Source organism: Camelus bactrianus, chromosome 13 (assembly GCF_048773025.1).
Source record: "Camelus bactrianus isolate YW-2024 breed Bactrian camel chromosome 13, ASM4877302v1, whole genome shotgun sequence".
Lineage (NCBI taxonomy): Eukaryota > Metazoa > Chordata > Mammalia > Artiodactyla > Camelidae > Camelus > Camelus bactrianus.
This window is the reverse complement of record NC_133551.1, coordinates 16,020,724-16,033,600: the sequence shown is the minus strand read 5'-3', so window position 1 is coordinate 16,033,600 and position 12,877 is coordinate 16,020,724. Positions and strand designations below refer to the sequence as shown.

Here is a 12,877-nt window from a genome sequence, read left to right as displayed (position 1 = left end):
GTCAAGCTTCTGTTTAGTAGTGCCTGAGAATACAAAATATCTGAGCTCTAACATTGTGACATCATCAAATATGGCTGGTAGGAATATGCACAGAATGTTTTGTAAGTCCTTTAATGAAGGAGGAGAGAAGTATTGCTTTACCCATTTTTGCATGTTAAAATGGATAGTCTCTTCCATTAGTTATCTTTTGTTCTTTCCCATGGGTCAGTGCTACACATCTCTACATTTTGACATGCCTCAACTTTAACATGTGTAATACTCAACTCTGTCATTGCCCCCAAACCAGTATGCTTGCTTAACTTCTTTCACTTCATAATTCATCCAGTTGTTCAGACTGTGAGCTTTGAAAATTTCCTTATTGTAGAATGACAGATTCTTAGTCTAAAGGAACCTTAAAAACTACCTTGCCTAGCCTCCTTGCTTGTACTATATAATCTCCTTTCCAATCTATCCTCTTGAGTGCTGTCAGCATCATTCTTCTTATTTCAAGTAGAATTATTTATCTCCCTACTTAAAAAACCCTTGAAAGTCTCTCTGATTACTGTTTAAGGCCCACATTCCTTAAGACAGCGTAGAGAACGCTTCATACTCTGACTTCAAACCTAGGGCTACAAATGTTCAGCCATGTAGATTGTTCACTGCCTAACTCCAGAAGACTTTCTTCATATAGGTTATGATACGGATGGAGCTTTCGGAATTTGTTTAATGTGGTTGTTGGTTCAACAATTTTTAGGTATTATTAGTAATAGTACTATTATTATTGCAGTTTGGTGGTAGGAAGGGGAGAAAGAAGTACCCTGTAGTACAACTGGAGGTAGGTAGGGATTGATCCGTAAGATCCTTGCTTGCAAAGCTAAAATATTTTGTAGGCAATGGGAAGCCATCTGAAGTTTTTAATAGGAGTGGCACGTTTGGATTTCAGTTCTAGAGAAACAACATAGGTGACAATATGGAGACTGACTGAGGTAATAAAGACCTGAACTTGGAAATGCAATGGAATAGAAATCAGAACTTGACGTCTAGAGACTTCTAAGGATTGGGTATTGTGCTGAGTGCTTCACATGCACGGTGCCATTTTAGAGATAAAGAAACTGAAGTTAGAGAAACAACTTACCTGCGGTCACACCTGCTGTCATAATGCCAGGATCTGAGCTCTTGTGTGTTTGACTAAAGCCCACGCTTCACAGCAATGTGCTAGAGTAACACTGAAATTTTTTCACTATTGCCAAAAATGCTGTTATACGTGAGTACTTTGTCTTGCAAATGCCATTTTCTTTGCTTAAATTCCTCTTTCTCTCTTCTTTGCCAGGCAAACATTTCACAGTTCAAAACATAGTTTCACAGTTATTACTCCCTTTTCTGTGCATCTGTAATGTTTTATATGGACATCTACTATTGTTCTCAAAACACTGTTTTTTTTCAAAAGTAAATAGACCTGCTTTCTTTTTCTTATTAAATTGCGTATGGAATTGAATGGTGCATTGCATCATGCCCTATAATTAGCTATAAGAGATACATGCCCTGTATTCCTACCAAAATGTAACTCAGAATCTATTTAGTTTTGCATTGTTATTTCTTTTTTGGGACAGGTGAGGGGAGTGGTACTTTACTATTAGCCTTTAAACAGCTGATACATCCATTCTTTGTTCATTTTGCCTTGAATGTATCTTTTAGAAAATCCCTGTTTGTTGTCCTTAAATGACTATTCCAATGCCAGCTGGGAAATAAGTGGTAGCAACCAGGCTAAAATTAAACCAATATGGGCTTCAGTTTGCAAAATATTGTGACAACTCTTGTAAAATAACTTTTCAAATATTAACATGACTCTAATTTTTTCTAAATTGAAAGAAGAACTTTATTTCTCCAAGGGGAAAAAAATCTGCATAACAATGCCAGGTTCATAGATCTTTTGTTCACATAGATCATGTGGAGTGTTGGTGTTAATGTTTTAAAGACATTGTGTGGTTTTCCTATCTGGAGAAGTTCTTTTCATATGAAGGGAGATTTTATAAATGGAAATGTATATGAAATAACAAATGACATATATGCTCTGTATTTATACCAGTGCTTTCCAAAGAAGGATCCTCAGAATACTATTGTAAAAGACACTTTCGGCAAAAGCTTTCTAAAGACAGCTAAGTTGGAGTAAAACCCAACTTACCCCCTCTTGCAGTTTCACACTGTACATAAAAACAGAGAAATCCTGCAATAGGGATGTGTGTGTGCATGTGGGTGGGTGGTTGGGGGGATGTGTGTGTGCGTGTGGGTGGGTGGGGGGATGTGTGTGTGCGTGTGGGTGGGTGGGGGGATGTGTGTGTGTGATTTCTGTTCCTGTTGGGATTGTTTAATCCAATTTTTCCCAAACTGCATGGACCAAAGAATTCTCCTTTCATATAAGCTAATGGTTTATGAAATTCAGTTTGGAAATTATTGCCTTATATCAGGTATAGTAAAATTCATGGAGAATCTGAAACATGTGACAGGAATATATAGTATGTACATATAAAAACAAAAAATTATTCTAGTATTTTCTTAATATTATGAACTTTATTTGCTATGGATGAACATCAACATCAGCTGGGGGAAAAACCACTCCAAGTGAAACTCAGACCGGAAAAAATCAAGTGGGAAATTCTGAATTGCCAGGATCACTGGAAGATTCAGATAATGATTATTGTAGCAGCAAAAAAAGGTAATTAGTATGGATGTTGATTCTACATGTCATAACCTAAATCTATAAGAAAAAAGTGAGATATCCAGGCCAAGTTATGAAGACTTCTAGTTAGAACAAAAATATGAGTAAAATTAGTGATATTTTTAGTTATAATTATCTTAATTCTGATCTTTACTATTATAGACAAATATTTCTCTCTAATTTAATGAGGGGGTAATTTGTTGTTTAAATTGCTTCTGTTGTAATCCTTTGTCATCAGGGCAATCTAATGACAGAAAAGTTTCTGTCTTCATTTGCCTCTCTTAGAACTAGCTTTTCTGCCTCTCTTAGATTCTTGGTTATTAGTAAACTAATCATTATGCTTGAGTTTCACATTGGTATTATTTCAATCAAAATTATACTACTTAAACCGCAGTTTTGCATATAGTCTTCTGAAATTAAGATAAGGAATCCTCTAAACAATTAGCCACAAAAGAACTATAAACAAAGTATGTTTACAAAATTTGCAGTTAGTTTACCTTGCTATAGATATTGGACTGTGACTTGAATTTAGCTATAATGAAATGTTGTTTTATAACTCATACTAAATGTAGTTTATGTTAATCCTTTATGAGTTTGAAAGATCATGGTTCAAGCTGACTTTTTAAAATTTTAATGTTTTATTTGTGTTTCTAGAATATTGAATAAAAATTTAAGACATGAAAAGTTAATATGCATGGAATCATTTTTTAATATGACTTTCAAATCTGTCATTTCCTTTAAGTCAGTTTCTTTGGAAAAATGAAGATGATAGAGTTAATATCATTAGAAGAGAGGACAATCAGGTATGAATTTTAAATTTTCGTTTAGATGTTACATTGCAAAATAATATTTATACTGAAAGTGAAATGAAACTGCAGACTAAAATGTCTAAGTTTTCTAATTTTCCATGTAGAGGAAGGGAGATAACCCTCAAGAAAATTCAGGAGCCTGCAATTCAGTGAGATTTCTGAGGGTTTCATGCTCTGGGACATGATGAGATATGCCCTTTGAAGTAAAAGCCAGGTTTTTGTGCCTTGCCCCAGCTACCATGGAGAATGAGTCACCTAATGGACCTCTTTGGAATTTGGAGAGAGATTTACTGCATTCAGATGCATTGCTCCATTTTTTTTTTTTTTAAATCAAGTAATCCAAAAGACTGTCAACTTTGAGTGGGCCCAAAGCAAGAGGAGGCTCACAAGGTGATCCAAGAGACAGAGCAAGCAGTGCTGCCACTTGTGTGCTAACATCCATCAGGTCCAGTGATGCTTGCTACGTAGTAGATTGGAATGCTGAATGGGGTCTGAGACAAGCCCTGATAGGAGACTCACAGTTCAGAGCCTTCGAGTTTGGGAGCAAAGGCATGCCATCTTTAGCGAATGATTTTTTTTATTGTTGCTGGATATTAACAAAACATGCTATCTTCACACCTTAAAAATTTTCCATCTGGTGGGAAGCTTAATGCTATTTCACTGTGGTTTGTATTTCCCAGATTACCCATAAAGTTGATCGTGTTTTTATATTTTGTGGACTCTGTTTTGGTAACTGCTTTTTGAGCTGTTGTTTCAGGTATTTCTACTGTGTTGTCTGCCATGTATTTCTGATTAGTAGGAGTTTTTAATATACTCTGGAAGGTAGTCTTTTGATGCTTATGTATGTTGTAAATTTTTCTCCTACTCTGTGCTTGTCTATGGTGTACCTTGCTGGATATGTTGTTTAAGTGTTCCATATCCTTCTTTTTTCCCACATTTTCTTTCTATGTCTTGGACTGAGAATAGTATATTAGAATCTCCTGTGATATAGTTTTTTTATTTATTTAGATTTATATATATTGTCAGGCACAAAGTTATTCTTATGTGAATATTAATATCACTTTCGCATTGTGATATGTCCTTCTTTGACTCCTTAAATGCTTTTTCATCCTGAATTCTCCCTTATCACATATCAAGATACAAACTTCTCCTTTCTTTGTGTTTACATTTATTTGGTATATTCCTATCTTCCTCCTCCACTTTTTTTTTCCCCCAGCTTCTCTGAATTGCTTTGTTTTAGGTATGTCTTGAGCAGACTGCCTGGAGTTGGATTTTACTATGTGAGCCAGCCTGAAAGTCGTTTTCATTTAGTAGATGAGTTATGTCCACTTATGTTATTGCTAAGACTTATATGTTGGACCTCAGATTTGTCATTTTACTTTATGTTTTAGTTACTGTGTGTTGTTATGCAGTTTATTTGAACTACGCGCCTCAGTATTTGGGAAGGTTGAATCTTTGTTCTAATGTTTAACTTTATACTAATACAAATCTATGCTAGTATTCCTAGCCCTCGTTTTTCCCTTCTTTAAATTTATGCTCCTAATTTTGGTTTGTAGCCTCTAAAATTATTCTCTGACTCCTACTTCTATATTCAGGGCAATTAAAAAATAATCTTTCCCTCTCCTTTCTCCTCTCATATACTTTCAGTTGTGTTATTTCTACTTTGTCAAAGAACAGAACATTTATGGGCTTTGCTTCTGGTCTTATCTCCCTCACTTTTGTTTTAGTCTCACATCTATAATTAAATATGTTCAGCACTTACTGCCAGTTGTTTTGCAGAAGACTTTTCAATCATTTCTTGGTTCGGTTAAGTTCCACTTACAAGGAAAAGCTCGTAAGTACAGTCCCTTACTTCTTGTGCATTTAAAACTTTGTCTAGAGCAGGAGTAGGCAAACAGTGCCTGCAGCCTGTTTTGTGAGGCCTGGGATCTAAAAACGTTTTTTACATTTTAAAAAAAGTTGAAAAAAAGAAGAATTATGACAAATACCATATGTGGCCCACAAGACCTTAATTACTAACTCTAAGGTCTTTTGCACGAGAAATTTGCTTATTCCTGCTTTAGAGCCTTGATACTGGAAGGATAGCTTGATTGGCTGTAACATCCTTGGTTTACACAATTTTTCCTTGAGTTTATTAAAATGTTGCTCTACTGATGTCTTGTTTTTTATGTTACTGTTAAGAAGTATGATACCAACCTGATTTTCTTTTCTTTGTAAACTGGCTTGGGTATTTTTGTCTGGAAAGCCAGAGCGTTCCTCTAATGTGCGGTAGTTTTATCAAGCTATGTCTCAGTTGAGAGTTCTAAGTTCGGTTTTTCTGGATACCCAGTGGGCCCTTCCAGTATGCAGATCAGGACTTCTTTTATTTCAAGAAATTTTAATTCTAGAAAAAAATTTAAATAGCAGATCCATTCCATGTTTTCCCCCCAGGGACCCTAACTAGTCTCCTCTTAGGTCTTCCTTACCTTTTATCTATTACTTTCTCTCTGATCCAGTTTACTATTTTCTTTATGTTTCATTTTCTTTGTCCTTTTAGCTCTATTCTCCATTACCCTTACCGTATCTTACCTATTTATCATACCTTTTCCTTTTTTGGATACCTGCTATTTATTTCTGAGATAATTCTGTTTTTTCTTTAATTTCTTTCTTCAGTTTGGTCAATTTCCATTTTACATCTTCCTATTTTTTTTTTCATTTTTATTCTGAGTTTCTAATTTTATTATTTATAGTATTCATTAGTATCTAAAAGTATTTTAGTCTATGTTGGGAATATTGTTAAGCTTTTCTCTGCTTCTTTGCTGCTGGTTTTGTTTTGGGTTTTTTTAGTTCTAAATTTTGTGGGTTTTCAAAAAGTAACTTTGGATGATAGATTATTTTGTAGATGTTGTCTGTGTTCATTTGTGTTGAATTTTTCTGTTTGAATAGCAGCAGGTGTTCTTACAGAGAGGGAGTGGTGTTCCGGTGGTTTATTCTAGTTCATAGATTGAGTGCTCTCTTCTGTGATAGTGAAATGCAGTTATTTATGTATTTTTAAATAGATGAGGTCTTTAGGGGAAGTGGTCTTCTTTCTTTGGGTTCTTTCCTGCTAATTTAGTTCAACAAAGTTCTTATCGTGACCACTTTCTTTTGTCTTACCATCTAACCCTGAAGGAGCAGCTCTTGCTTCCAAAGCATTTCCTCTCATCCAATAGTTATGTCTTCTCTTAATTACCACCTTTGGCTCCCTATGTTTTAAAAGCCCCTTTCTTTTGGATTCCTCATACAAAGGGCTCTGATTTGCCAGTTCATATCCTTACTCTCAGTATTCCTCCACCACATGCAGGACCCTCTCCTTTAAATTGTGATGATGTTTACTGTGTTGTCTGAGTGTAGTGTTCTCTAATGCATAGTCCCCATCTGACTCTGCTCAGATGTGGGCCCCTGAGCACACTCTGCTGGTCTAAGGTATTTATTTCCACACTTACATGTGAATTAAAATATATGTAAATTTGAAGATCCTGTATTCTAGTTATGCTATTGACATAAATTATGGGTGATTTTATTTGCTTTCCCTTTATAGTAGTTGAAAGCATATGTGGATTTAATTTAATTTAGGTAGTTGCCATTATCACATGGGAACCTGACCTTGTAAGTCAAGAAAATAAAATGCAATAAACTAGAAAAGAATAATGAAACAAAAAAGCAGGGGTGAGGGCTTAATGAAGTTAAAAGTAGAAACTAATAAGTTCCAGAAGTAAAAAGCCCAGTAGGATTGAAAGCAATTCAAGATCTACAAAGTGGTAGTGGGAGAAACGTCAACATTGGCAAGGCATGAGGTGGTTTCTCAAAAACAGGTAGAAACACAACAATTAGTTGAGATGAAGGCAATATAACACAAATACAGAGGTGATAAAATAATATGAGTAAAATGTATGCTAAAATTTAAAAATGTGATAAGATTTCTAATTCTCTAAGCAAATATAAATGATCAGAATTGGCTCAAGATGAAAAAAAATCAATAGGCATCTGAGCAACATTTAAAAGTTGTCATAACAAGTGACTGAAATCAGAAATCTTGGAAGGAAGTCATGTTTAGAAAGGAATATGGATTCTTTTCTTCCCCTTCTTTTTAAATTTTAAGTTTAAAGCTCCTGTGTATAATATCCAAGTAATAGTGGAATGAGGAAGCTAAAGCACAAGACAGGGTCTATAGTTACAAAGGCAGATTTGGGAGTTCATCACCACATAAGTAAAACAGTGCATTGCTATTGCGCATTATCGGATATTTACAGATGTGTCATCCTACCAGATCGCCCTGATTTTCATGTTTGCTTACAGATAAGTAAAACCGAGTACCTCACCCTACCAGATCTTATTGATTTTCCTTCAGTTCCTTGTCGACCTGTTCTTTCTCCAAGAATAACTGATATCTCTTTATTACAGATTGAGAGTAAGTATGATAATACCGTAAGTACAGATGATTTTGTGAAGTAAAATTGAATAATGTGAATGGAGAGTTAATAGCTTAGTGGGTACAGAGTTTCAGTTTGGGAAGATAAAAAAGTTCTGGAGATGAATGAGGGTGGTGGTTGCAGAACACTGTGAATGTATACAATGCCATTGAACTGTGCATTTAAATATAGTTAAAATGGTTAGTTATGTATATTTTACCACAAAAAGTTAAATTATTTTAAGGTATGTAACTATTATGTTGATTACTGCATATGTATGTCATTAATATTGTTTCTGCTTTTTAAGTATATACTCTAATATATGCATTTTCCATGTAAGATTTAAGTACAAGAACTTTGGACCCAAGATAAAGTCACTTAAAGAATTAAGCCAAGAAGTATAACTACATGAGCTTTACCTAGTTTCTCTACATGAATATAAATGCAGAAAAGACATACTGTATTGTTTACATATATATAGGTCCCCTGTGTATCACTCTTATTTACCGAAATAACTTCTCAGTGTTTTCCATGGTGGCAAATGCTATACTGCAGCTAGAAAAACAGTAAAATGTATACTTGCTGTTTTAAGCACTTCTTAGTTTTCTAATCTGTATTTTAGGATATGAACCATCTTTTAGCTTTTAGACATTGATGAGTATGGGTTATAATCCTTTAGGAGAGAAGATTATCGAACAAATGAAACAAGTGAAGGAAGAAAGAAGATATCTGGAAAGAATTAGAGGAGAACTAATAAAAAAAGCTGAAAGGCTATTTGAACAAGGCAAATTGAAGCAATATCATGGTAAAGTTTGTTACACATCTTTTATCACTATAAAGGAAACTCAAATTTTACATAACTTATGCCTTTGGAGTAAATGATAAAATGATAATGCTTACTATTTTACTAGTATAGTTTAAGTGGTACATATAGATATAAGTTCAGTATAGGAAAGGTGAAATCATTGTTTAATTCTACTTTATATAATAAACACAACATGGTTTTAGTAAAATTCAATTTTTTTTTAAATTTACATTTGTTTATTCATTTTAACATTCATTTATTAATGAATGAAGTACTTATTAAGTGCCTACTGAATTTAGCCCCTGTTCTATGGAGGAGATACTAATAGGCCAACACAATTTTGTCCCTGCCTTCAAAGTGCTTTCAGTGCCGTGGGGAAATGATGGTCAAGTTCAGTAGTAGTGATACATCCCGATGACTGCTGGGATAAAGGAGTTACAAATCCTGTGCATAGGAGTATGGAGGTAGAAAACGCCTAAATTAGATGGAGGAGAGGAAGGAGGGCTTCCAGGAAAAGTGGTAGACACCCTAGAAGCTGGAGCGTGCCGCCTCTGGGCTGCAGGCTGTCAGGCATTGTTATCCCTCTGTCGTCTGCATCTCTTCCTATCTCCTTCCGCTCCCTTCTCCCCCATTCCTGGCTATTTCCTACTAGTCTTTCAATCTCAGCTTGGGTATCACTCTGGAAGCCTTCTTTCAGTGCCTTAGTCTTCCTAGGTGCTCAGTTTTTTGGTATGTGTGTCTGTCTGCTTTGCTAAACTGAATGCATGAATGAATGAATGAGATAAATGAGGCAGGAAAAATAGTTTCCCGGCAAAAGAATTAGAAAGTGTTGTTAGGATGGTAGAAATGGAAAAATGAGCCAAGGTGGAGGAAGTATAGGAAAATGGTTTGAGAGATGTTAAATAATTTGAGAGGCCTGTATTTTGGGTTGTATATGAGGATAAAAAGGGTAAAAGGTATATACGGGGATTAACTGCTTTTAAGATTGTTAATTCACAGCAAAACTCTTGCTTCAGTACTAGGTTTGCCTGGAGGTTATGGACAATGTCAGGGGGTATTTCTTCAGGTTCTACTTCGTAATTAAAGTATATCGCAGAAGTGGTGGCAATGATCTGGCCTTGTTGTACTGTTAAAAGAGCGATTTTATCAAATTTGAGTAATGGATTAGAGATCACAGGACCAGGATTCTAATACCAGAATAATCTTTTTACTTAGGCAAGTTGTTTCTCCTCTTTGTGCCTCACTCTTTCTATTTATAAAATGGAAATGATTCGTCACTTTCTATTTCAACAGGAATGTTTCTAGATAAAAGGCATGTATCAGCTGTCAAATGTTTACTGAGTCTACTATGTGCCTGACTTCTCAGCATTGTTGTAAATGCTGAGGATACAGCAGTAAACAAGTCAAACATGGCCCTGCCCTTGAGGAACTTGCCTCTAATGGGAGGAGACAAACAGTGAACAAGTAAGACAATGTCAGCTACTGATTAGAGCCATGAAATCCATTTAAAAGAGCGAAGTAAAGAGGGATGGAACAGGAGAGATGTTTTAGCTGGGGTGTTCAAGGAAGGCTTCTCTGAGGAGATATCCTTCAGGTCTGTTTAATAAAATAGCAGGCATGTAAAGAGATGGGGGAAAAGAGTTTGAACAGGAGGAACACTAAAAGTCAAGGTGCAGAGATAGAACTAAGCTTGCAGAATTAAGGACCAGTGTGGCTGGAGTGTGATAAATAAGGAGGAATGTAGAGGGAGAAAATCAAAAGGTCAGCAAGGAACAGATAGGCTCCTTCAAGAATTTGGATTTTATTACAAGTAATGTGGGAAGCCATTGGAGAATTTTTAAGCTAGAGATTTCCATGATTTTTAAAATATTTAAGAAACGTCAGAAATGGCTACTGTATGGAATAGCCTGAGGGGCAAGAGTGGAAGCAGAGAGACTTTTCAAAAGGTAACACAGCTTTCAAAAGATGAGAGTGGGTTGCTGAGGAATGCAGCATTGAAGAAGGGAGAACGTGCCAGAGACTGAAGTCAGTATTTTGGCAATGGTACTCGTAGACCTTGCTGAGGGGTTGGATATAGGGCATGAGGGAAATGAATAGCTAAAATCTTCAGTTAAAGTTTTATATATATACACACACACACACACACACATATATATATATACACATACACACACACACACATATATATATGGTTATATATTTTTAACTAAATCACCTTATAGAATTTTTTAATTTGGGGTTTTCATTTCTTTGATAATCTTAAAAAAAGAAACATAAGCATATTCTGATATACCAGCTTGCAGTTTGTATTCCTGTTAAGTTTATATTTAGATGCTCATTGATGTCTCTAAACTGGCACAGTTTCATTTTGAATATTCTCAATCAGAAGTCTCAGGTTTAAGAAATTCTGCTCTACGGAAGTTTGGGGATATATTTGGAATAATTTTGATAAATGATAAATCAAAATCAGCTGATTTCACAAAATAAGTTTTTTTAGGGGCTAAAAAAACAAAGAAAATCTGAAAAAATATATTTTTGCCTTTTCTTTCTTAGCTTTAATTATATAAATAGCGAATTCAAATCAGATTATGGATAAAAGTAATCAAAATTAAAAATATAAACATTTTGCTATAAGTAGTATTTTTAAGAAAGATTTTCTTAAAAAAAATTACAAGCTTAAAGAAGAACTTGGTTTTGGTTCCTGGATTTATCACTATTTTATTATATTTGTAGGCAGGTCCTTTTATTATCTTAGCTCTAATTTCCTCAGCATATAAGAGGGGAAGGAGAGGGGAGAGGAATGGTTTAAATTAACTCTAGGGTCTTCTTCAGGTTGAAAAGTTTAATCAAACTATAGCCTTTTCTCTTTTCGTAGCCTGTGATATTTGGAAGAAAAAGTACATTGAAACAAAGAAATTGACAGCATCGTTGGAGGAGATTTTAACAAAACTTCGAGAAGATTTGGAACTTTACTATAAAAAATTGCTCATGCAACTTGAAGCCAGGGAGATCAAGATGAGACCAAAGAATCTGGCAAACATCACAGACTCTAAGGTACTGCTAAATATGTTCACATTCTGTTAGAGAAGTTCTGTTTAAAATACATGCTTTGTAATGTTAGTGTTACCGTATCTAGGATGTTTTGGGCTACTGGTAACAAACCTGGCTGAAATAATAAGTAAATTCATGATCTCATGTAATGGGAACTAAGGAAATAACAATCAGCAGCTTATGATGTCCTTAAAGGCCGAAGTGCCTCTGATTATATATTTTCTCCCTGTTATTTTCAGTATCGGCTTCTTTCTAAGGCTGCTTTTTCTCATGATACCATCAGAGTTGCCTATGGCAAGTAGGGCTACGTGCCTCCAGAACAAGAGACAGCCTCTCCCAGATGCATGAAATATTTAAAACTTTCCCTTTTAACCTGGATGGGGATCAACCAGGCCTACCCTGGATTGGTCATAATTACCAGGAAACACTATACACTGACTTAGACTAATTAGGATCTACCTCTGTGCCAGAGAAAGGATCACTTTCTGATTCTCTGGGAAAGAAATAAGTACCTGATGAAGTATGTCAAGAAAGTAATAGTGATCACTGCATTCCTTTTCCTTCAGTTGGGATTGGCGAGAGTGGTTTGATAACGACAGAATCTAAAGGTAGTGATATTCTAAAGAAATTATTAAATTATATTAAATTTTGGTCAATTCATTTTTTTTAAATAATCTTGAATCTTGACAGATGAAAGACATGAAGTTTTTTTTAGGGGGGTGGTAATTAGGTTTGTTTGTTTATTATTAGAGAAGGTACTGGGGATTGAACCCAGGACCTCGTGCAAGCTAAGCATGTACTCTACCATTTGAGCTATACCCTCCTGCTGCAGTTTATTTTTCAATTGAGTAAATTCCACCATATAATTAAAAAACAAATTCCAGAGGCCATTTATCAGTTTAATTTGTGTTAGTTTATACCACTTATCCAAAATGTATTATAATATGCTAATTATGATTGAGTGTAGATTTACCTTTAGATGTGATGAAATATTAAAAGTTTACTATTTTTCCCAGTTTAATTGAGGTATAATTGACATGTAATATTGTATTAGTTTAAGGTGGAAACATGGTTTGACATATGTATA

General features: G+C 35.0%; 1 protein-coding gene across 2 annotated transcripts in view; it reads left to right on the top strand.

The window, feature by feature from the left end:
• The window catches only part of SPATA1 (spermatogenesis associated 1), a 40,790-nt gene that overhangs the window by 20,999 nt on the left and 6,914 nt on the right, over positions 1–12,877 (top strand). For both annotated transcript variants that reach the window (XM_074376130.1, XM_074376129.1), the window contains exons 7-11: positions 2,578–2,692; positions 3,438–3,498; positions 7,822–7,933; positions 8,614–8,739; positions 11,615–11,793. In XM_074376130.1, the coding sequence (XP_074232231.1) occupies positions 2,578–2,692; positions 3,438–3,498; positions 7,822–7,933; positions 8,614–8,739; positions 11,615–11,793 (593 nt within the window). The remainder of the gene's footprint in view (positions 1–2,577; positions 2,693–3,437; positions 3,499–7,821; positions 7,934–8,613; positions 8,740–11,614; positions 11,794–12,877) is intronic.